The sequence below is a fragment of the Salvelinus fontinalis genome, chromosome 19 (assembly GCF_029448725.1).
Source record: "Salvelinus fontinalis isolate EN_2023a chromosome 19, ASM2944872v1, whole genome shotgun sequence".
NCBI lineage: Eukaryota > Metazoa > Chordata > Actinopteri > Salmoniformes > Salmonidae > Salvelinus > Salvelinus fontinalis.
Window position 1 is genome coordinate 32,941,750 of NC_074683.1, and position 26,298 is coordinate 32,968,047.

Below are 26,298 nucleotides of genomic sequence, written 5' to 3' on the forward strand. Positions count from 1 at the left end.
CACTTTGAATGCAATTTATTGTGGCATAAATGTTTCCAAAAGAGCAGTACAATAAGTGTTACATAGCACTTTCAAATCTGTCTTGAGTGTGGCATGTTTAGCAAGGTAATGCTGTTCACAGTATATACAACTGACTGATACACAACTGCAACACAATAAAACCTCCCCTAACAGGATTACATTATGTACAATAAACAGTATTTAAAGATTACAACTTGTAAAATTAGCAATATACAAACAGGGCACAAAAGTTTAGAAATAGGTTATTGTTCAAAGTTTGGCTATGACAGGCTGTTCATGCAGGAAGTAAAGTCAGGTTTCTATGAACCTCAAAATGCTCCAGAAACCAAACCACTATAAGCTATAGATATTCTTCCACTAATTCAGCTACTTAAACTGAATTTAATACAAATAAACAAGCCTATAGGCAAATTGACCAATTGGCATCTTCACTGGTATTTTGTCAAGATGACAATTCATGTTCTTTTCAAGCAAATCTCACATGCTGTGTTGTTAGAGGCATTGACCTGGGCCCGGTTTACCAAAATGCACTAGGTTTCATTTAGCTGTAAGTGGCTAAGACATCAATTTGATGCCGCCTGTCACACCGCTCATCTGTACAGAGGGCCGAGAGCCCCAAATGGTTGGTTGTAAAAGCCTCGAGCGAATGTTGTAACAGGTTTACTACAATGTATTTTATCACAGAGGCCTGTGAAATTGATAATTTTTCAAAAGATGCTTTTGGTAAACTGGGTCCTACTCTTGTCAGATCTGCTCTTCTGTCATAAAATAGCTGAGGCTCAAAAAGCTGAGGCTCAAGGTGTGCTGTGTCAAATTGCATCTCCTCAGCATGAATGCATAATCTACCCTGAAACAGTTCTGCTAAGAGATCACCTATGCAATTTATCAGGTCAAATTGTCTGTGTGAAACAGAGTAGGACCAGGAAAGAGGGATTATCCATAAAAATCAATGGATGGAACAAAATTACAGTGCTGAAGAACAAAATTACAGTGCTGCCATTGTACAATCACAAGCACATTTCTTTCTGTGACCATTTCACCCCAACCCACTTTCCTATTTACAACATTCAGATAACATGATGAATACAGTACTTTTGAAACAGTCCTTTAATGTATAAAAAAAGAGCAACACTGTATTGACTTAATCTCAACATACAAACACAGTAAAAATACAAACCATTAAACTTCATCAGTCATATTTAAGGCTACCCCTTTATCCCCCAACAGCAAACTGGAAACTCAAGAAGCAATGCTTTGTTATGTTAGATGTGTGTGAGATGAATCTGCGTATTCACATTGAAGATAGTTTTTGAAATTCCAATGTGTTGATTTGTTTTTCATGGTTCACCCAATATTTAGATTCCTGATGCGTCCTCCTGAATACAAAAAGACTAACAAACTAGGATTTTGGTACTGATTATTTACACAAATCAAGTTTTGTATTGAGATATTACAGGTTCGGATTTGGCTGAACCATACTGTGTTCTGGTGTCTAAAATTAATTCTTATTCATAAAGCACAATGAATAAAAACTAAAACAAATCCATTTACTGTACTGTGACATTACACATGACATAAAACCTAACAAAAAGGAAAACAGCTTTCGGTGCATCGTGTTGCTGCCTTTTCTACGAGGACAAATATAACAAGTACAAAAAAGATACATTTCACAGGCCTCTGTGATAAAATAGATTTGTAGTAAACCTGTTACAACGTTCGCTCGAGGATTTTACAACCACTTGGGGCTCTCAGTCCTCTGTACAGATGAGTGGTGTGGCAGGAAGCATTAAATTGATTTCTTAGCCATTTACAGCCAAATGAAACCTAGAGCAATAATTGAAGTGATATATCTTGTGGGTCCCTAATAGGTTCAAACATGCTGTCCACTTGCCTGTCTAGAAAAGGCACTCTGTGCGGGGTCGGACTCTACCGGATGTATCCGGGTTTCAGGGGAAATGGAAAGAGAGCCTGTGATGACACTTCCGTTATTGGACGTTAACAAGCCGACACTCCATCTTAGCTCCTCCTCCACATTTACAGGATTGGTTCAACAGTGCAGAAGAGAACCTCTCCTGACAGTTTATTTTTCTCGCCAGGACCAGAAAGAGAGAAACGCCTGCTACGTTCGGTTAACAAAACCTAAAGATGAGCAGAGGAGTTAAAAAAGGCCTTTTAGCTGCCGACATTGTGATAAGCCTGGTAAGCTAAAGGAATATAGATGTACTGTATATGGTTTACATTTTATGTACTGCAGTGTATGATACAAATACGTAAATCTATATTGGTTTCATATTATGCATAAGATTTTTTTTCTCCCAAATCAATAGAAATATCATAGCAAAATCTACACATGCTGTAGGCTCCATGTACAGTAATAATATCAAAAGAAAAATAACTCATATGTAATACAATATGGTACTACTTTATCCAATCATAAACAGAATACAAAGTATCTCTGTCTGTGACGTTGGAAGATGGATCCCAAGTCCTATGTAAACCTAGTAACGTATTGTTAATGTAATCATATGTATGCATGTACAGTCATTCACTCACTGTAAATATGTGTATGTATCTATGCCGGAGATAACAAAATGATCTATTCCAGCAAGATTTACTTGGGTGAATTTCAGGCTGTGGAGTGTACTGACAATTGGTTCCTATCTGCAGATATTCATGTGTTTCCTTTAGTAGTTATATGGGATCCAAATTTCACCGTCACTCAGCAACAACCGACATCTTTAGAGTGTAACAAAAGTTTATAAAATCTCAGATATCAACAAGTAACAAAAGGAAGAAAACAGCCAAGACAGTTGAAATGGAAGATGAATCCAAGTTGATGGGTTATCTTGATCATGGAGGTTTAACTCAAAACAACATGATCTGATCTCATCTGATCTACTGTGCAAAGCAATCTCATATACATGTCCTAACTGACTCCAATACCAGGGTTCTAGAGGCTGTCTTGACTTCCTTGTTTTGACCTCCTCTTGAGCTTATTGGACAGTCAGACACAAACCCTCTTGTTTGATTGGCTAACCATTGTTAGTGATTACATAAGAGGCTTCGGGTTAATAAAAAAATGACTAACAATGTGGGAAGTCTGTGACTTGACTTCCCAGTAAACAAACCCCAAACAAGAAGCTTGAATAGTGTAAGAGTTAGTGTTTTGTCTCATCGCGTTATCTCTGGATCCACAACTGACACATGAATCCTCATCCTTTGTGTTCCACGATGTGATAATATTGAGACAAGTTGGGAGAGGAGAAGATAAAAGAAAAGGTGGATAACAAGTGAGCGGGAGAAGAAGGAGTGGAAGCAAGAGGATGTGAGAGAGAAGACATGGTGAAAATAGATTGGTGGATGGGAGATTGGGGGACGTATTGGCCGGGGTGGTTGTGTTTACCTACAAAACTACAATTCCCACAAAGCACTGTCCGTCACTGATCTCCCATCCATTAATCCATTTTCATTCTGTCTTCTCTCTCACATCCTCTTGCTTCAGATGTCAGGGGTCATGCCTGGGGGAAAACGCTTGGCAGAGTCTCTGTACAGGTCGGTGGGCAGTCTGATGGGGTAGTTTGGGGCTACTCAGATTTATGGCAGTACAGGTCTTTAAGCGCTTTCAGTTCCTCTATCAGGGTTTTGTTCTGGTTCTCGAGCACGGCCACGCGGTTCTCCAGACACTTGACATACTCCTTCTTCTTCCTGCGACACTCGCGGGCCGCCTCTCTGTGTGGCACAACAAGGACCAAGACACAGTCAGGGAAACCTCCGGCTATTGGCTCAGCTAGTATGGGATGGTACACAGCATCTCTCTAGGATCTTGGTTACACTTTACTTAATGCAGACATGTGTAACGCTTTACTTGTAGCATGTATGAGCACTTATAATGTTTGGCTAAATGGAGTTCACAGTGGACCATAACCAAAGAGAACCTCACTCTGACTGTATGTCCTCACCTGTTCTTCATGAGTCTGACCTCTCTCTTGCGGGTAACTTCTACCTCTGGGCCCCCCTGGCCAGACAGGGCAGGGGAGGAGGCCATGACCACCCCAGAGGCGATGGTGCTGTTGGGGACCGTGCGGATCTGGTAGGCCTGCACATCTCCAGACGCAGCTGGGGAACAATGGAATGATCCAGGAGGTCAAATATGGAACCATGTGTTTGAAATCTACTACATTGCAGTTGCAATGGATTACTGATATACAGATGACCTGGCACGCAGGATAACTACTCATTATCTAATTTAGATGAGCTCAAACTGATTCCATTCAAACACACCGATTGTCTGTTTGTGAGTTCAAAGAGGTAAGGCCAGTGTCTGCACTACCACTCACCTTGCACTACCACCTGGTTGCTGGGCACCAGGATCTGCTGGCCGTCCGAGGTCTGGGCGTACTGCAGGATGGTGGTGCCCTGCTGGGTGGCCGCAGCATTGGACATGGACAGGGTCTGCAGTCCCTGGACCGCGTCTGTTCCGTTATTGGCCAACTGGATCGCACCGCCTTGGGTGATGGCGACTGAGAGAGGAGAGGGAGGGAGAGATAGAAAGAAAGGGAGGAGGCGAGAGAGAATGAGAGAGGCAGAGGCAGAAAGGAAGATAGGCAGAGAGAGAGGGCGACAGAGAGAGATGAGAGATGAGAGTTTGTAAATAAGGTTGCAACATAAACAACTAAAGATCTTGCTTAAACTACCCTCTTACTGTAAATAACATCGTTGTCAGTGACATTGTAGAGTAAAAGAACGAAGGGTCAAAGGTGACATACTGTACTGGCCACTGCTGGTCTGGTAGATAGGGCATGACGTGGGCATGGTAACCGTTGTGATGGCGGGGGCTAGGTCCTCCTCCGACTTCTCTTCCTCAATCCTGGGAACCCCTGGGGTGTCACCTGATGACAAGTCATTCAGGATCTTCCTGTTAGGGTCAGAGGTCAGGACATTAGATAAAACACACACTAAAAGTCGTAACAGTACAGCATTATCACACAAACATCAAAGTGTACCTGTATGAGGGGCGTCGTGAGAGGATCTCTCTGCGTTTAAAAGAGTCAGTCACACTGTCCACTGACTCCTGGGAGTCTTCACTCTCTGCTATGTTGGAGATCTGAAACAGTTCGATCAGGTGTGTTAGTGCTGGGCTGTGTCGTGGCAGAATCAGATTTAGCTAAGTAACAGATAGATAAGATGTTATTGTCATCATATGCTTGTGAGATACATGTCATTAGAATCTTCTGAGCTAGGGATTGGTAACTTGGGGCCAGAGAGGGGAGAGATCAGGCTTGTCTTCATATGTCAATATATCTGTTAAACCATGTGGTGCTATGTAGAATATCAGAAGGGGAGGAGGACAGAGTGGAATGTTGGTTTCTTATGGGAACGTTGTTTGTAACTATTCCTAAACCATGGGATGGAGTTATTAATTGGGAAACCAGTTAGTTATCTCATACAATGTCTATACGCCAGTCACTCCCTACTTTTCTCATAGGGGGAAGGAGTTTGGCCGTGTTTGGAACCATGTCCCCTCTGAGGTTGCCCTTATCTTGACCTAGTATTTGACCTAAGGGGCTCACTGTCCGATTTTGAGTTTGTCCAGGTTTGAGAGTATCTAGAAATGACTATTGATATATGCCATTGGATGAGGTAATGTTTTGGTAGACAGGGAAGTATCAAGCATGAGATTTAAACCTTGTCTTGGGAGATCAAACTGAACGATGATTTATAGCTGATGCTGTCTAGCGATAGGATACTCCTCTTTCGGGTAAAGGATTCTTTGTAAGTTGAGAGGGGTGTATCTTGGCTATAAATGAAACTAAGAATTGTTTTGTAAGCACTCAGAGAATTCATTTATAGACACTGAATTGATCTGAGAGTCATTAAAGGGCTTTGGTGAAGCTTGTATATATATATTAAAGATGGAATATATAATTTAACTCTGACTTGTGTGTGGTTGGCTCTCTCTCTCTCTTTATTGAGTAATACAGGAAATTTCCACGACAGCTGTGAAATAATACTAGCTCCATCACAGTATATTCTTCTTGTGGCCTGTTGTGGTGGTCAGAGTTGTACCCAGGGTGCAAAGCTGGTGTATCTAAGCTAAAGTTGTAGTTATTTTTTTATCTTAATGAGACAAACCTCTACAAATAAAAGGTTAGATGAAAAGGTTTATTGACCTGAACAGTCTGGACCTGTGGTGACTGTATGACCGAGGGCTGAGCGGCCTGGATGACCCCGTGAACCTGGACCGTCTGACCGTTGGGCAGCTGCACCAGGGTCACCGTAGGACCACTGGACGTGGCGTGGCCCGCTGCCATGGAAACCTGCAAAGCATAAACATAATCCTGCTGTCCAGGGGGGACACACCTATGACTAGAACCCCCGAGTCTCTCCTAGTATGGAAAAACTTGGGGTTTTCTGGGCCATACTACGTACTTTTATAAAATACCTGTTTGCTACATTATTTTGTGTCTGTATGGGTACAGTTGAATTCGGAAGTTTAAATACACCTTAGCCAAATACATTTAAACTCAGTTTTTCACAATTCCTGACATTTAATCCTAGTAAAAAGTCCCTGTCTTAGGTCAGTTAGGATCACCACTTTATTTTAAGAATGTGAAATGTCAGAATAATAGTAGAGAGAATTATTTATTTCAGCTTTTATTTCTTTCATCACAGTCCCAGTGGGTCAGAAGTTTACATACACTCAATTAGTATTTGGTAGCATTGCCTTTAAATTGTTTAACTTGTGTCAAACGTTTCGGGTAGCCTTTCACAAGCTTCCCACAATAAGTTGGGTAAATTTTGGCCCATTCCTCCTGACAGAGCTGGTGTAACGGAGTCAGGTTTGTAGGCCTCCTTGCTCGCACACGCTTTTTCAGTTCTGCCCACACATTTTCTATAGGATTGAGGTCAGGGCTTTGTGATGGCCACTTCAATACCTTGACTTTGTTGTCCTTAAGCCATTTTGCCACAACTTTGGAAGTATGTTTGGCTTCATTGTCCATTTGGAAGACCCATTTGCGACCAAGCTTTAACTTCCTGACTGATGTCTTGAGATATTGCTTCAATATATCCACATAATTTCCCTGCCTCATGATGCCATCTATTTTGTGAAGTGCACCAGTCCCTCCTGCAGCAAAGCACCCTCGCAACATGATGCTGCCACCCCCATGTTTCACTGTTGGGATGGTGTTCTTCGGCTTGCAAGCCTCCTCCTTTTTTCTCCAAACATAACGATGGTCATTATGGCCAAACAGTTATATTTTTGTTTCATCAGACCAGAGGACATTTCTCCAAGAAGTACGATCTTTGTCCCCATGTGCGGTTGCAAACCGTAGTCTGGCTTTTTTATGGCGGTTTTGGAGCAGTGGCTTCTTCCTTGCTGAGCGGCCTTTCAGATTATGTTGATATAGGACTCGTTTTACTGTGGATATAGATACTTTTGTTCCGGTTTCCTCCAGCATCTTCACAAGGTCCTTTGCTTTTGCTCTGGGATTGATTTGCACTTTTCGCACCAAAGTATGTTCATCTCTAGGAGAAAGAACACGTCTCCTTCCTGAGCAGTATGACGGCTGCGTGGTCCCATGGTGTTTATAATTGCGTACTATTGTTTGTACAGATGAACGTGGTACTTTCAGGCATTTGGAAATTGTTCCCATTGATGAACCAGACTTGTGGAGGTCTACAATTTTCTTGCTGAGGTCTTGGCTGATTACTTTTGATTTTCCCATGATGTCAAGCAAAGAGACATTGAGTTTGAAGGTTGGCCTTGAAATACATCCACAGGTACCCCTCCAATTGACTCAAATTATGTCAATTAGCCTATCAGAAGCTTCTAAAGCCATGACATCGTTTTCTAGTATTTTCCAAGTTGTTTAAAGGCACAGTCAACTTAGTGCATGTAAACTTCTGACCCACTGGAATTGTGAAACAGTGAGTTATAAGTTAAATAATCTGTCTGTAAACAATTGTTGGAAAATTGACTTGTGTCATGCACAAAGTAGATGTCCTAACCGACTTGCGAAAACTATAGTTTGTTAACAAGAAATGTGTGGAGTGGTTGAAAAACGAGTTTTAATTACTCCAACCTAAGTGTATGTAAAATTCCGACTTCAACCGTACACATTTTTTGTGTGTATGAGAATGAAACGGTAGTGTGAGTGATGTAAGTATGTACAGTATATTCTGTGACATCCTACTGTCTCGGCCCGTGACATCCTACTGTCTCGGCCCGTGACATCCTACTGTCTCGGCCCGTGACATCCTACTGTCTCGGCCCGTGACATCCTACTGTCTCGGCCCGTGACATCCTACTGTCTCGGCCCGTGACATCCTACTGTCTCGGCCGGTGACATCCTACTGTCTCGACCCGTGACATCCTACTGTCTCGGCCCGTGACATCCTACTGTCTCGGCCAGTGACATCCTACTGTCTCGGCCAGTGACATCCTACTGTCTCGACCCGTGACATCCTACTGTCTCGGCCCGTGACATCCTACTGTCTCGGCCCGTGACATCCTACTGTCTCGGCCCGTGACATCCTACTGTCTCGGCCCGTGACATCCTACTGTCTCGGCCCGTGACATCCTACTGTCTCGGCCCGTGACATCCTACTGTCTCGGCCCGTGACATCCTACTGTCTCGGCCGGTGACATCCTACTGTCTCGGCCGGTGACATCCTACTGTCTCGGCCGGTGACATCCTACTGTCTCGGCCGGTGACATCCTACTGTCTCGGCCCGTGACATCCTACTGTCTCGGCCCGTGACATCCTACTGTCTCGGCCCGTGACATCCTACTGTCTCGGCCCGTGACATCCTACTGTCTCGGCCCGTGACATCCTACTGTCTCGGCCCGTGACATCCTACTGTCTCGGCCCGTGACATCCTACTGTCTCGCCTTGTGACATCCTACTGTCTCGACCCGTGACATCCTACTGTCTCGGCCCGTGACATCCTACTGTCTCGACCCGTGACATCCTACTGTCTCGACCCGTGACATCCTACTGTCTCGACCCGTGACATCCTACTGTCTCGACCTGGTCACCTGGCCATTTTACTGTCTCCTGCGTGTATTCCAGCCATTACAATGAGCCGTCCTCCTATAGCTCCTCCCACCAGCCTCCTCTGGTAGATGACCAGATTTCTAGTACTACAGGGTCATGCTGATTACCGTCTCTCTGTCAGTCATAGATCTCTGCTGTGTGTGTGCGGAGTGTCAGCATATACCCCATCAGTCAGTGAGTAAGTAGTAGTGTGTAGTAGCAGTATGTGGTAGATGTAGCAGTGTGTGGTAGAGAGACAGGGAGGCAGTGTAGGCTTTCCTGTGAGTGGTAGTAGTGATGAGGTACTGTACCAGTATATGGCAGGGTACTAACCTGTGAGTGGTAGTAGTGATGAGGTACTGTACCAGTATATGGCAGGGTACTAACCTGTGAGTGGTAGTAGTGATGAGGTACTGTACCAGTATATGGCAGGGTACTAACCTGTGAGTGGTAGTAGTGATGAGATACTGTACCAGTATATGGCAGGGTACTAACCTGTGAGTGGTAGTAGTGATGAGATACTGTACCAGTATATGGCAGGGTACTAACCTGTGAGTGGTAGTAGTGATGAGATACTGTACCAGTATATGGCAGGGTACTAACCTGTGAGTGGGCGATCTGTTGGCCGTCTGTCTCTGACACTGCTGTGTCTCCTCCCTGCTGAACATCTGCTGCCGACTCCATGGTCATCGACTTAGCTTTTGGGGAAAAGGGGAGCGGAGTATAAGAGGGTTACAGAAGTCTTTCTGATGCATGTCTTGTTATGAGCAACAAGGAGAAAATCACAGTAATGCTAATGATCCTTTCAGCTGGTTTTTATTGACAAAATGGTAGTAGCCTTACTGCTTAGTAGTATTTTCTACAAGTAAATATTGAAGACTTCAACACAATTGATAGTTAACTGGTATTATCATGTAATAGCACATTGTGAGAAATGCGTTTCATTAATTTTCCTGTAGAGTTCATTGGAAGGACATTAGAGGAAAGTTTCTCTAGAATCAACCAACTCTCTGTCTGTTAGCCAAGTGTTTGTGCATATCCATATAAAACTAGGACCACAGATGTCCAGCCAGTTTTAATGAATAAAGAAGCTAAAGGCTCAAGGCTATTCCTGAAATAGACGTGGATAATGAGTCTGTTTAAAACTGACAAAGTCACTTCTCACAGATGTGACTGAGCGGTCGAGTGAAGGTTAATATGGCACCGTCACAGACAGCCCTCAAGGCTATTCCTGAGCTTTATCATAGTCTTCGACACTGAGTATACTTAAGCAATAAGGCCTGGGGGGGTGTGGTAAATGGCCAATATACCATGGCTAAGGGCTGTTCTTAATCAAGACGCAATGCAGAGTGCCTGGATACAGCCCTTAGCCATGATATATTGGTCATATACCACAAACCCTGAGGTGCCTTATTGCTATTATAAATTGGCTACCAATGTAATTAGAGCAGAACAAATACATGTTGTCTCATACCCATGGTATATGATCTGACATGTTCAATGGCGGTCAGCAAATCAGCATTCAGGGCTCGACCCAAACAGTTTATAAAAAACATTGCTTTTCCCATGACACAGACTGACCAGGTAAATCTAGGTGAAAGCTATGATCCCTTATTGATGTCACTTGTTAAATCCACTTCAATCAGTGTAGATGAAGGAGAGGAGACATGTTAAATAAAAGAGGGTTACGTCTTGAGACAATTGAGGCATGGATTGTGCATGTGTGCCATTCAGATGGTGAATGGGCAAGATAAAGGATTTTGAAGTACCTTTGAACGGTATATGGTAGTATGTGCCAGGCGCACCGGTTTGTGTCAAGAACGGCAATGCTGCTGGGTTTTTCACGCTCAACTGTTGCCCGTGTGTATCAAGAACTGTCCACCACCCAAAGAACATCCAGGCAACTTGACACAACATGGGCCAGCATCCCTGTGGAACGCTTTCGACACCTTGTACATATTAGGAAGGTGTTTTGTACACTCAGTGTATATACTGTAAATATACAGTACATGTAAGTGAGGGAGTTAGGGCAACCCTTTTGACAATGTCATTTATTTTAGGAATGCCCTGAGACAACCACTGGAAAACTGACGGCATGATTATAAAGAAAAAACATTCCACTCTGGCTGAGGAATACCTTAGAGACCAACATTGTAGTGGAGTGAGGAAGTGACCAATTTCTGGGTTATAAACACATGAGCCCAACACACTGCAGGTCTTCAGAGATCCACCTACACCCGAGAGGGTCCGGATCAAGAATTCTAAATAATGTCACGGCTCTGATCTGATTGTCATGGGTCTCGGGTATGTGTAATTTCAAATGACTTGTCCGGAAGTACTAATATAGATCCAAACGTGACTGCTTCAGTAGAGAAAGATACATTTTTTTATAATTTATGCTACTGCTCTTTGCTTTTCATGAGAGTGGCGAGTGTAGCTTGTTATTGGCCAATCATAGGTCATCAAAGCGGCAATAGGCTACAGTCATAGAGCCTCGCTCCATGTTAAAGGAGAAGGACAGGTTTTAATGACCAAGAGCCAACAGGTAGGCTGCTACTTAATATTCTGAATGGAGTTGTTGTTGTTTGTAACTGTAGGATGAGAATGTGCATGCAGCCTCAGTTAGCCTAGCTATCTAGCTAGCTTATCTAGCTTCTCCCGGTTTGTTCCAGCCTCAGTTAGCCTAGCTATCTAGCTAGCTTATCTAGCTTCTCCCGGTTTGATGCAGCCTCAGTTAGCATAGCTATCTAGCTAGCTTATCTAGCTTCTCCCAGTTTGATGCAGCCTCAGTTAGCCTAGCTATCTAGCTAGCTTATCTAGCTTCTCCCGGTTTGATGCAGCCTCAGTTAGCCTAGCTATCTAGCTAGCTTATCTAGCTTTTCCCAGTTTGATGTAGCCTCAGTTAGCCTAGCTATCTAGCTAGCTTATCCAGCTTCTCCCGGTTTGATGCAGCCTCAGTTAGCCTAAAAAAATGACTTTTCTACTGCTTCCCTCCCTCCCTGTGCTCGGGTCCGTTCGGAACGTGTCTATATATACAAAAAAAGTATGCATATTGGGTCCGGGTGGGAAAGACACAGGTCCATTTCAAAACGGGTCCAACTTGTTGGACCTGTGAAGACCTCTACATCTCTCACAACACACACACACACACACACACACACACACACACACACACACACACACACACACACACACACACACACACACACACACACACACACACACACACACACACACACACACACACACACACACACACACACGTTCCCTGGAGAAGTCATTAATTTCATTGTGTAGGAATGTGTCACTTTCCTCCCTGCAGCTAGTGTGTGTCTGGGCAGCTGACATTTCCCTCCAGTCCTCTGGGGCACCTTGTTCAGCAGAAGGCCTGTAGATCCACCTAATGGCTGCATCTGAAATAACACCCAATCCCCATACATAGGGATCATAGGGCTCTGGTCAAACGTAGTGCACTATATAGGAGATAGTGTGCCATTATTTACGCATCCCAATTTCTTCCTTTTCTGGACTTTTAGGCTTCAAAATGTTCACCAATAGGCAAGCTGCTGCTAGACTCCACGAGGCTGACCGACTCAGAGACTTGGCAGGCATGCGCACCGCGAGAAACCCAATAAGCAACATGTCATGCATTGGCTTTGTCCCCTACAGGCCGTTTCTTCCCCTGCTTTCCAAAACCCTTTCCCCCCTTCTCTTCTGCGGTCTTGTTAACATGGCATGTCTCCAGACTAGTCAGAGAAATGATTCACCTAACAGGGATAGCTAGGACTGGACGGACACACACACACGACTGATGTGTTGTGACTTGTTGTGCTGCCAGTCTGGTATGCCACCCCAACAGAGCTAGTTCTGTCAGAGAATTCCATGTTGGAAATCCACCTACTGCCAGTGACCGTTGCCTGGCTGCTAGACATGGAAGTCTGGTTGTGGAGAGAGGGCCAGCAGCCACAAGCCCTCTTCAGTGGTAAAGAAAGGTCCTGGAAGAGGTGCCAGGTGCAGACACAGGAAGAGAAACAGCCAAATGCACTCACTCTGCCTTGCAATTCAAGTAGACCAGCTGAAAAGTAAAGAATTGCTATATTGTAAAAATTGCTATATTGCTAAATGTATGAAAACAAAAATGTGCTTTTTGGTCAGAATTTAAGGTTAGGCATTAGGGTTAGCAGTGTGGTTAAAGTTAGGTTTAAAATCAGATTTGAGGACTTTGTGGTTGTGCTAGCTAGTGACCACTGCTGAGCTGGCTCCAGAACAAGATTCATGACGAAAAATGCTAACCTGCTAGATATGTAGGCGCAAGTCGGACAATTTTTATCCCCATAATGCAACACAATTGAAAAGGGGACTTGACAAAAGTGATCCTCTCGAACGGGCCCATTCAGTAATGATGGGAAGTTCGGCTCTTTTTATTGACTTGGATCTTTTAGACTCTTTAAGTCAAAACAACTAATATTTCGACTCATTTGGTTCATTAATGCCCAGAACATGCTGGATCCCCAACCGGCGAACGATGAACTAAAAACTCAAAAGAATCATGATTCTACAAGCCTCTCGTTCACCATAGGGGGCATATTGGAGCTCTCATCTTTATTGGAGCTGTCATCTGTGACTGAGACGTATAAAACTGTACTTGAAACCAATGTCAACTGTGATTGCTAGGCATACGAATAAGGTTATTTTTTTTAGACATTTGAAACGAAGTCTAGGTGCGGCCGCCACCGGAATAGATTATGAACGGAATGCAATTGCTTGACTGCCCCGAGAGAGATTTGCCCAATAGGCTATCATTTGCGAACTGCAGCAGCCACCCAACGATTCATTCGAGTTTGAGTGTTGAGCAGAGGCAGGCTATGCATGTTTTGGTTCTACAAATCTGTGTCCATTGATAACATTCAATAATCAATTGACTGCATTCACTCTTGCACCGTGTGATCATTTATCAGCTCTAAACATGCATTTTCCCTTTCTATGCTACCTGCAGCATGATCTATTTCTCTGCGCGCACATGACAGACAGTTGGTGGTCAGAGCAGATGCTGAGCCCAATCATTTATATATACACACTAGATGACTATTTAGGGGTGCTGTGTTGAAGCCACAATGCCTCCATCTTGCAACTCCCCCACCATCGTGTTGAAGCCACCATGCCTCCATCTTGCAACTCCCCCACCATCATGTTGAAGCCACCATGCCTCCATCTTGCAACTCCCCCACCATCGTGTGAAGCCACCATGCCTCCATCTTGGCTCTCCCCCACCATCGTGTTGAAGCCACCATGCCTCCATCTTGGCTCTCCCACACCATTGTAAAAAATATTTGGGAAACTATAGAAATGTCTACATTCATTTTTGCCAGATGTATTCTATTATAGACACCTTAATGCATACTTCTAAAAACATTTAGATGACCAATGTTACTGTCTCCTCTACAACAACAACAAAAAAATACTTAAAGTGCATTTGGAAAGTATTCAGACCCCTTGACTTTTTCCACATTTGGTTATGTTACAGCCTCTTTCTAAAATTGATTAAATAGTCCCCCCCCCCCCCCCCACCTCATCAATCTACACACAATACCCCATAATGACAAAGCAAAAACAGTTTAAAAAAAAATAATTCTCTCAAATTTATAAAAAAATAAAACAACGGAAATATCACATTTACATAAGTATTCAGAACCTTTACTCAGTACTTTGTTGAAGCACTTTTGACAGTAATTACAGCCTTGAGTCTTCTTGGGTATGACGCTACAAGCTTGGCACCAGTGGTGTAAAGTAATTAAGTAAAAATACTTGAAAGTACTACTTATGTCATTTTTTGGGGTATCTGTACTTTACTATTGATATTTTTGACAACTTTTACTTCACTACATTCATAAAGAAAATAATGTACTTTTTACTCCATACATAGTCTCCCAGTCCCTGCCAGTGAAAAACATCCCCACAGCACCATGCTTCACAGTAAGGATGGTGCCAGGTTTCCTCCAATCTTGGTTTCATCAGACCAGAGAATGTTGTTTCTCATGGTCTGAGAGTCTTTAGGTGCCTTTTGGCAAACTCCAAGCGGCTGTCATATGCCTTTTACTGAGGAGTGGCTTCCGTCCGGACAATTCCATCAACCTCATGGCTTGGTTTTTGCTCTGACATGCACTGTGGCACCTTATATAGACAGGTTTTGCCTTTCCAAATCATTTGAATTTACCACAGGTGGACTCCAATCAAGTTGTAGAAACAAGGATGATCAATGAAAATAGGATGCACCTGAGCTAAATTTGAGTCGCATAGCAAAAGGTCTGAATACTTATGTAAATAAGGTATTTCTGTTTTTTGCAAACATTTCTAAAAACCTGTTTTCGCTTTGTCATTGTGAGGTATTGTATGTAGATTGATGAAGAAAAACATATTTAATACATTTTAGAATAAGGCTGTGACGTAACAAAATGTGGAAAAAGGGAAGGGGTCTGAATACTTTCCTAATGCACCGTAACTTTGTCCTTAAAACATTTAACTGAAATAGTGTAGAATTCCATGTATTCCAATAGACGGGTTGGTTGTTTAGCAACAAAACTGCCGTGTGGCAAAACAGACGTGGTCGGCTTAGATTGTTGACAACATGTAAACTATATTTTGCATCCAATGTTTGTTGAAAACATAAATAAACTTGCACAATGAGCACCTGCTGTGATTGTTATAGCAAATTGTAGCCATATTAGCATTGACATGAAATAAGCGTGCACATCGTTTTCCCGACATTGTCAGCTAATCCATCTAGGAGTGTGAATATGGCTGACCCGTGAAGAGGTAGCGGTAAAGATTTTTTATAACTAACCCAAGATAGACCAGAACCTGTCGTTTCCAATGGGAGGAAATTAATCATAGTGGGCAGGACAAGCAAGGAGGTGGGTGGGGCACAACACAAGCTAGTGAGATCCTATTGGTTGTAGCATTTCTTTGTATATTTCCGTTATAGCTGTGAAGTGCGTGTGCAATAACTCAATTCACCCTTCATTCCTTCTAAACGCAATTTTCGGAAACTTTGGCAAAGGGTAAAGTCTACAAAACGCACTCTTTTTGTTACACATTCTAGTTTTGGAAACTGTATGGAGATCAAATGTTTCATCAATAAGAAAATTAGCAGAATGTCAGCCAAAATCCATCTCGCTCCATCTTCTCCCACTGCTGGCCATATTTGGAAGTGAGTGGAAACGCCAGCTGTATGCTTCAAATGTTTTACTCTGGTGAAATATCTGGTTTATTGGTCAATCTGTGGTAGTGGCATCCCAATATGGCGACCGGAGTATGGGCGAGTGGGTATTTTGAAAGCGCCCTGCTATAGTTTAGACGCTTTTGATTGAGCTGTTTTTTACTGCGCAACTACCGTACATTGAGCTATTATACTGCAAAAGTTTGGACTTCTGTTTTGAAGCCAGAGGATGAGTCTTAGTCGTATATAACTGTTAGTTTTACACGAATAATGGTACATTTTCAGTTAGAAAACTGACGATTGTTAATTTTGGATTAAAAGTATTGATGATGGGTGTACTGTTGCTTAATGTGTTGTATGAGTGTGCTTACTGTGACAGTCACCCTGATATTGGCTACTAGGTAGACTTCCCATGCCTTGCCGGACAGTAGTGCTTGTTAAGTTGGAGAGAAGGGCACTGTCCCCCCGGTGTTGTCGCCATTAATTTTTGTATTTAACCAGGCAAGTCAGTTAAGAACAAATTCTTATTTACAACGACGGCCTCCCGGGGAACGGTGGGTTAACTGCCTTGTTCAGGGACAGAACGTAGGGCCGGGCGTTATAGCCAAAATATTATATCACGGTATTTTTTAAAAATTGGACGGTATGACGGTATTTTTAGTTTTTGAATAACACAAGTTCTACATTTGCTTTATGAGTAGTGAGTGGTCCTAGGGTGGCAACACATACATTCTAAGTGATTTCAGTGAGTCTTTCTCCATTCTGATTGTTTTATACTGTTCAATTCAACCAAAACAAATTTCAGCACTTTTATAATTTCTGCATTTCCTGCACTCAATTGCAGTGGTGGACAAAGTACCCAATTGTCATACCTGAGTAAAAGTAAAGATACCTTAATACTTCTTGTGAATAGGGGGGCGCTGTTTTCACTTTGGAAAAAATCGTGCCCAAATTAAACGGCCTCGTACTCTGTTCTAGATCATACAATATGCATATTATTATTACTATTGGATAGAAAACACTCGGAAGTTTCTAAAACTGTTTGAATTATATCTGTGAGTAAAACAGAACTCATTTGGCAGCAAACTTCCATACAGGAAGTGAAAAATCTGAAAACGAGGCTCTGTGTCAGGGCTTGCCTATTCAATTGGCTTTTATTTATCGATATGTATGCACTTCATACGCCTTCCACTAGATGTCAACAGGCAGTGGAAGGTTGAATGGGGTGTCTAGCTTGATCTGAGGCCGAATAAGAGCTTTTGGAGTGACAGGTCTGCCCTTTTGTCTGTTTTCGACGGCGCGTGAGGGAGCTCCACATTGTCTTCTGAAAAGCGTTCGGTATACACTACCAATTGCTCCGGCTCTCATTTTATTGGATACATATGAGAAGAACATCATAAAGTAGAATTTTCAACCGAGTTTGACCAGTTTATTCAAAGTTTATTGGGAATTTTTCGTTCCAAGTGCCAAGAGATGATGGGCATGTTCGCGCCACATGGCTAGCCAAAGTTTCTAATTCGACAGAAGAAATGGACATTCTAAAACCCAAAAATTTATTCTGGACCTAGGACTCCTTGCACAACATTCTGATGGAAGCTCAGCAAAAGTAAGACAACATTTATGATGTTATTTCGTATTTCTGTGTAATATGTTGACTCCAACACCGCGGAGAATAGGTGAGCGATGTCTCACAATAACGCATGCTGTATGTTGTAGTAAAGTTATTTTTAAAAATCTAACACAGCGGTTGCATTAAGAACCAGTGCATCTTTCATTTGCCATTCAACAAGTATTTTTGTGTAAAGTTTATGATGAGTTCTTTGGTCAGATTAGGTGAGTGTCCAAAATATCTCTGGACATTCTGGTGAATTGTTGCTACGTATTCACAATGTATAACCACGATTTGCAGCTCTAAATATGCACATTTTCGAACAAAACATAAATGTATTGTATAACATGATGTTATAAGACTGTCATCTGATGAAGTTGTTCAAGGTTAGTGATTCATTTTATCTCTATTTTGTCGGTTTTGTGAAAGCTATTTTGGCGGGGAGTAAATGCCGTTATGTGTTTGGCTATTGTAGTGAGCTAATATAATTCTATATTGTGTTTTCGCTGTAAAACACTTAAAAAATCGGAAATATTGGCTGGATTCACAAGATGTTTATCTTTCATTTACTGTACACCATGTATTTTTCATAAATGTTTTATGATGAGTATTTATGTATTTCACGTTGCTCTCTGTAATTATTCTGGCTGCTTTCGTGCTATTTGTGATGGTGGCTGCAATGTAAAACCAGGATTTGTAGCTATAAATATGCACATTTTCGAACAAAACATAAATGTATTGTATAACATGATGTTATAAGACTGTCATCTTATGAAGCTGTTCAAGGTTAGTGATTTATTTTATCTCTATTTGTGGGTTTTGTGAAAGCTACCTATGCGGTGGAAACATGGTGAAAATATGCCGTTGTGTGTTTGGCTATTGTGGTTAGCTAATATAAATACATCGTGTTTTCGCCGTAAAACATTTAAAAAATCGGAAATGATGGCTGGATTCACAAGATGTTTATCTTTCATTTGCTGTATTGGACTTGTGATTTCATGAAAATTATATTATATGATATCCCTGTCCCGTTAGGCTAGGCTATGCTAGTCAGCTTTTTTGATGAGGATGCTCCCGGATCCGGGATGGGTATCACTGAAAGGTTAATAGAAAATGACTCAAGTGAAAGTCATTCAGTAAAATACTACTTGAGTAAAAGTTCAAAGTATTTGGTTTTAAACATACTTAAGTATCAAAAGTAAAAGAATAAATAATTTCAAATTCCTTACATTAAGCAAACCAGATGGCCACAATTTTCTTGTTTTTATTTACAGGTACCCAGGGGCACACTCCAACACAATTTACAAACAAAGCATTTGTGTTTAGTGAGTCCTCCAGATCAGAGGCAGTAGATGACCAGGGATGTCCTCTTGACAATTGCGTGAATTTGACCATTTTCCTGTCCTGCTAAGCATTCAAAATGTAACGGAGTACTTTTAGGTGTCAGGGAAAATGTATGGAGTAAAAAGTACAGTATTTTCTTTAGGAATATAGTGAAGTAAAAGTTGTCAAAAATAGTAAAGTACAGACACAAAAAAAACGATTTAAGTAGTACTTGAAAGTATTTTTACTTAAGTACTTTACACCACTGCTCATTTGAGATCATTTCCACAATGCCACGTAGGGCTGCACGATATGGACAATTAATCTAGGACTTATTTTTAACCAAATGTTGCAACTGCGATTTGACTTGTGAATTAGAGCAAAACTGTTGGAATCATGGAAATAGAATGACTATTCTAATTCTATAGTTAGAATATAATAGTGGTCACTTTGAATACAGTGTTGTTTGAGATGACAACTAATTCAAATGCCAGGGAGGAGTTATTGTGACAGGAAAAGAACTAAAAGTGTTGATAAGTGTTTCCTAGGGGACCCTATAAGCTTTGGCGACATGTTTTCTCTTAGCTACTTCATGTAGCTAACATATTCTTGCTTTGCATATTCCTCTTTGATTTAGAAGATACTGTTGCACAAACAACATTCTGATTAGGTCTACACCATCACTGGTATTATCAGGCTGTACTAGCTACGTTTGCTCTTACTCAGTACATTTATTAGCTAGCTAGCTATTACCATTAGCGGCAAACAATTAGCGTCTCACAAGATTTAGGGCAACTTGCTAAGAAAAGACAAATTAGCTGTTTGCTGATGTAAGAAACACAAACTAATAGTGTCATTACAGAACGCTTGTGGATTTATATTAAGAAGCAAAGAGAAAACAGCATTGCTGTCATCAACACTGTTGCATGTGCTGCATTGACCATGCAGTAGTGATGGGTTGTTCGCGAACAAGTCGGTCTTGTAGGTGAACGTAGGGAGCCGGATCGCATATCAGAAGAGCCGAATCTATTTATAAAAATATTTAAAAAATTAAGATATGAATAATCAAAAGATTTAAATGAATAGAATTAACTAATTCAAAGAACGAAAAAATAAATAAAATAATATAGGCCTAAGTGCTCAAGCACACACATTCGTTCTGACTGCCTGCTCAGACTAACAGCCTCACCTGTCGTTCCAGTCAATCAGACACGCATTGTCAACCAATGAACCAGATGCGTGAGGGAGGGCCGAGCAAACTCACTCACAGTCACACACTTAGCAGCCGAGGAGAGACAGGAAGGACAGCTGTGAAAAAAACAGCTGGAAAATGAGTCGGAAGCACAGTAGCATTTGGATGCCTTTTAATAATGTAGACAATGTTAGAGCACAGTGTAGAATTTGCCAAAACATGGACCAGTTTATGCCAAAGTCTATGTCTGTAGCAAAACAAGGCCAAATTGATAATGCATTGGCTAAAATGATTGCCACTGATTTCCAGCCATTTTCGATCGTGGAAGACAGAGGTTTAAGAAGTTATAGCAATAGTCTAAATCCAATGTACACAATTCCAAGCAGGAAACCCCTATCCAAATCACTTATTCCACAACTGTACGAGAGCACACAGGCTTCAGTGCGAGAAAGAGTCCAAAAAGCTACGGCAGTTTGCCTTACCACTGACTGCTGGACATCAAGGGTAACCACTTCTTACATGTCAGTTACAGATTTTTCGATGTCTAGCTGTCTTCTAGACTGCTTTGAGTTCAGCGACAGACACACCTCAGAGAACTTGGCAGAGGAACTGTTGAGAGTGGCCAGAGAATGGCAAGTAGATGGAAAAGTGGTCTGTTGTGTTAGCAACAATGCAGCTAACATAACCAAAGCCATGAAAATGTTTTAATGGGCCCATCATCCACGTCTTGCCCACACAATCAACCTGATTGTAAGAGATGCTCTGAAGGTGATGAAGGCCACAGTGGACAAAGTGAAAGCAGCTGTGGAATACTTCCACAGGAGCACAGTAGGTGCTGAAAAACTAAAGTCTACACAACGCCAGATGGGGATGCCTGAGCTGAGGCCTAAACAAGACTACGAGGTGGAATTCAAAATTGTATAAGTTGAAGCGTTTTTTTGAGTCAAAGGATGCCATCATCTCTACCCTGGCCATTGTAAATGCACCTGTTGATGCTCTGACCCAAGAGGCATGGGAGGTGGTGGAGGAGGTGTGCAAAGTCCTGGAAACCTTTGAGCAGGTCACTGTGGAAATCAGTAAAGAGGTACAGTAAGCAGGTATTACTACATCATGATTTAATCCAGTATTATATATGTATATGAGCAGTAGATGAGAATGTAGTATCAGTAGACAAAAGATGAACCTGAATTAATAAGTTACTGTTCTCTCTTTTCAGCTATGTGACAGCCTCAAAAATGATACTCCAGTGTAAGGGCCTGCAGCAGAAGCACCAGCAGTAGTGCCACAAACGTCTGCTGTTTGACGAGAGAACAACTGGGGATGCAGCACAAAGGAATCCCTCAGCCATAATGGATGACATAATGGAGGTCCAATCCTATTTGAAGGAGTATCTCCTCCAAAGATCTGCAGATCCTCTGAGCTGGTGGAAGAACAAGGCATCCGTCTACCCACGGCGTACGAAAGTCATGACGGGGAGACTCTGCATAGTGGCCACATCTGTTCCCTCTGAGAGGGTCTTCTCGAAAACGGGACAAATATTTACTGAGAGAAGAAACCGCATCAGCCCCTCGAAAGTGAGGCAGCTTGCATTTCTGAATGCAAATCTCTCATAAAAGCAAAATATGGTCAGCATTGCTGTGTGCTGCTGGTTATAACATGGTAATAAAGAGAGAGAAAAGAGGGACCAGTTTAATGTTTTAAGTGTGATTTTGCACATTGTTATTTATTTTTCTTTGATATGGTGCTATATTCTATTATGCTGTTCAGATTGTATTCGTTTTGAATGGTTAGATTTATATGCACTTTGTTTATACACATTAAAAAGTTACACTTTAAATGCACATTTTTAATAGCATTCTTTTCTATAACCAATGCATTTTTAAATACATTCTGGTTAAGGTAGAGTATGATTTCATTTAATAATTTCATTAGAATTGTTTTAACACCAATCATAGTCAAACTATCCAAACTGTTTGACTTGAAAAAAATGTGTTTCGTGGTTGAGGAACATCAAATGTGCTCCTTGAGTGACAGGGGGCGTGGCTAGGTCTGTGTTGAAAGTGGCGCAAGAGAGAAAGAGCAGAGGGATGACTCAAGTTGCGAAGTAAACTATAAAAATGGACATTACACATGGCGTCTCACATTTAACAAAGCAAACATTCAAATACCGGTATAGAAGGTGAAGTAAATAGCCAAATCGGTCCCTGCATAAATACTGGTATATAATAAAATACGATATACTGCCCCTTCCTATCAGAACGAAACATTTTTACCTTGTGAGCTCGTGGATTCGATCCAGCAACCTTTCGGTTACTGGCCCAACAGTCTAACCACTAGGCTACCTGCCGCCTCATGACCGTCCCATTGATAGTAGACTATGTATCAACGTGACATCTACACGGTTATCAGTATTAGTTATTTCTTGTGTAGGCTGCTATCCTGCTTGAAATAAAATCACGTGAGAGAAAAACAATATGGCCAAGTTAGCTACCGGCAGCAACACAACCTTTCGACACATCCACACGCCAATACTCCGGCCGCCATATTGAACTGCAGCTACCCATGCTTGGACCGTTGGCTTCAAAGCCTCTCAATGGCCAACACATAGCATCAGCAATCCAGGGTTTATATACATCATTGACTGAGCCGGAGGAGCGCGTCATTGTGCTGTTCAATTCATTGCGGCCAGCAAGTCAATCGAACGAGTCACATCTCTCGGGCCGTTCATAAAGAACCGTCCACGAACTGCACACCACTACCACTCAGTAGATTAGAAAATAGGCTAAACTCAGTGACAAGGTAGAGAGCCACATGGAGTGGGGCCGCCGCCTCTGTGTGACATACAATACATACATACATAGGTTACCATTGGTTTTACATTTAGGTCAACTTTTGGGAGCAATATAATTCTGTATAATAAGTAAATATCCAAAATAGGCCTGCAAAAAAACTCGGTAGCCTGTGTTTGAGAAGGTTTCGACTAGGCTACACTTGCATAACATTGTTTTGGCAAACAAACCGACTAGAAACAAATAGACTAGCATGACGGGCCATATTATTGTAGGGACATATTGTAGCGCCCCAGGCATATGGACACATAAACCACATCCAAATCTGGGCACGTATCTAGGTTAATTTATTTTAGACAAGGCAAGCAACAACGCTCCTCCTCCAAAAATAATTGATTTAACTAGTGGACAAAAAGAAGAAGAAAATCGACAAATCTCATAATTTCATATTATGAAGCCGATACATAATCTTGCACTTTAAGAATTTAAATTCAAGAATAGCCAGATTTTTCGTAACAAACATTATATAGCAGTTGAGTTTAGTTTAACCCCTACATTTTGTAGGCTACATGCAATCTAGACAGCTACCTTTGCATTTCTATTCTACAGGCTAGGCTGCTGGGCAAGCCCAAATGCGCGCAAATTAGCCTTCAATCTTTATAGGGACAGACTATGATTTCATGACAGGGCGAATTTGCTTGTAAAATCGCATCACATAATATGCAGTCCAAACAAGCAACGTTCCACTCGATCCTGCTGGCGGGCTAGCCTACTCCCCATTCCCTGTCTTTTTCCAGGCTACTCGCCGCAGCAGCCTCCCCTCCCTCCATGTCTGCATGACTGCCTGTAACAAGCCCGCCGCCATGATCTCTTTGTCCCTCCGGGCCGAACCCGGACAGATTATATCTTATTTGGGACGCGCCTTGTCTCTCTTCCTCCCGGACACTAGTCTTCTCTTACCGATACAGACTCCCTCCGTCACTCCCGGGCCCTCGGAGCTCCACTTTTATTCAGGCCGACACGTAAGAGACCGCGTCAGGCTACACCTCCGTCGCGTCACCGAGAACAACAACAGAGAACGAGAGGGAGGAAAATCAAATCGTCAGCGGCACAATCGAGAACAACCGAATGATAGACGGAACAAGCCGAATGGCTGACGGAGTTAACCGAAGTGATCCCGAAAGTGAACGGAAAATAACGAACATTTAGGCTAGACACATTGCACGCAAACGCTGTCCAAATTGTAATCTTTCTGTTACAATCTAGCATATATATATATTTTTTTTTTTACATTTCGGGAGGTTACTCTGTAGCTACTAGTTGGCACCTGCAAAGTACAATTGTTAGGATGTGGCTACTTGTGGTGTGTCTTGATTTACGACTATACGTTTTTAATATTTTCTTAACCTGGTGTTTTATTTATTGGATATTATTAGCTATGTAGCCTGTATTTGACCTGTTTTTAAATGTATTATTGATCTTAACTAAATAAATAAAAAACAAGACTAATAATTGCTACCATTGACAGTGTAGGAACAGGGGTGTAGTGGTACCTGGAGCACAGGGCAACTAATGCTCCCTCAATTTTTTCAATTTGAGAATACATGGAGCTGGTTAAACTATTTCTGGAAAATTAATTAGGATACTTTCTAAATACATTTTGTTTAATTACCACTAACATTTCATGAAAAACAAAAGAAAGACAAACCAAATAAATATGTATAGCAGCCTAGAGATAAATAAATTAGGATTTCGTCCCCGTCTTTTCTCTGGCGGTGGCGAGAATAATGAAAGACTGTAGGCTACATGTGTGCTGGTTTAGTAAAGAACGATTAATTAGCATTTTACATTAGAGAACCAAATATAATAGCATAGCATAGTAGGCTTATAACGTTATTGTTACACCAAAAATACTTCCTGGGTAGGCTGTCAGGTGTTGTTGCTGTCATGTTTGACAGCCATTTGAGGGCCATGTATTCTGTCTTTACAATTGTTTGAGGTGTGGTTTTGGAGCTCCAGGAGGTTTATTGAAACCACATTGCCTCCATTAAAGGACAAGATCACTTCTTTTTAAACCAAATTGGTATTTTGGATGTAAATGGTATGTTATAGAAGTGTCCAGACACTTTTTGTGTGATGTCACTTGTTTTTGAGAAACGTATCCCACCAGCGATAGACTTCCTCATGTGCGTTCTGCAGTTGCAGGGGCACAGATAAAACATGAAAGAAGTTTCCAAAAACACCCAAATAAGTCCTTTTACAAACGAAAATGCTCTCAGTATAATGATGCAGGTTTTTAGATGTTGTACACGTGAGATTGTGTCATTCCAAACTTTATCCGCAACGTTATATATATTACAGAAGCATCACTCGAGTCCAACAAATTGGAATATAAAGTTGCAGATAAAGTTCAAGTCAACCCCACATGATTCCAACAATTAAATACATGAAATTATGAACTCAGTTGCGAAAATGATTAATCATTTAGCACTAACAACATGACAGACAGTTATTCTTTTAGAATAATGTACATATAGGTACACAAATAATGTTTGGTGTTACTGTTTTTTTCTTAATGTCACTTCAAATGTGTGAAATAACTGTCAAGACAGCAAGAGGGCGGTATAAAACCACTGTATTTGGGATTGCCTGGTTACTGACAACATATTTTCTGTCCAGGTGGGGGCAGAATATCACAGTGTACAGGATAAGGACCCATGGTTTCCAGTCTCAAGCTCCTGCTGCCTGTTCAAGAGGGAGATGTAGCTTCTGCCGTGGATCTGTGAGTTTATCAAGGCAATTCTTTTTATAATCCTCCAGATGCTTGTTTCTACGTGTTTTATCTGTTTAATACTGCTTTACGGATACAAGACATAAAAATCTGCTTTTTATTGTGACATGAAACACATTGTTTGGGGAATTGACCCTGCCTCGTTAATGACCAACAGTGAATTTGCAGCTGTTTGGCTAAAACCCCAAAGGAGAAAAAAATAAAATTTTGACCAAGAGGTGAAATGATCTTTTACAAGAGGGACTTAGTGGGGTTTAAATGCAGAAAAAAACATCACAATCGCGCTAACACAGTGATCACATACACACACACAAGAATC

The 26,298-nt window shown here is 41.7% G+C and overlaps 1 protein-coding gene across 3 annotated transcripts; it reads right to left on the reverse strand.

The window, feature by feature from the left end:
- LOC129816637 (cyclic AMP-responsive element-binding protein 1-like) lies at window positions 1-24,278 on the reverse strand. Of its 3 annotated transcripts, none has more exons than XM_055871367.1 (8): window positions 24,149-24,278; window positions 9,663-9,757; window positions 6,192-6,338; window positions 5,025-5,125; window positions 4,788-4,936; window positions 4,359-4,541; window positions 3,981-4,137; window positions 1-3,750 (listed from the first exon to the last, which is right to left on the reverse strand). In XM_055871367.1, the coding sequence occupies exons 2-8, from the start codon at window positions 9,747-9,749 to the stop codon at window positions 3,606-3,608; spliced, it is 969 nt and encodes a 322-aa protein (XP_055727342.1). In that variant the 5' UTR covers window positions 9,750-9,757; window positions 24,149-24,278; the 3' UTR covers window positions 1-3,605. The 3 variants fall into 3 exon arrangements, with proteins under 3 accessions (XP_055727342.1, XP_055727341.1, XP_055727340.1); XM_055871366.1 differs by having other exon boundaries at window positions 6,192-6,359; XM_055871365.1 differs by having other exon boundaries at window positions 6,192-6,362.
- Between the last annotated feature and the right edge of the window lie 2,020 nt (window positions 24,279-26,298).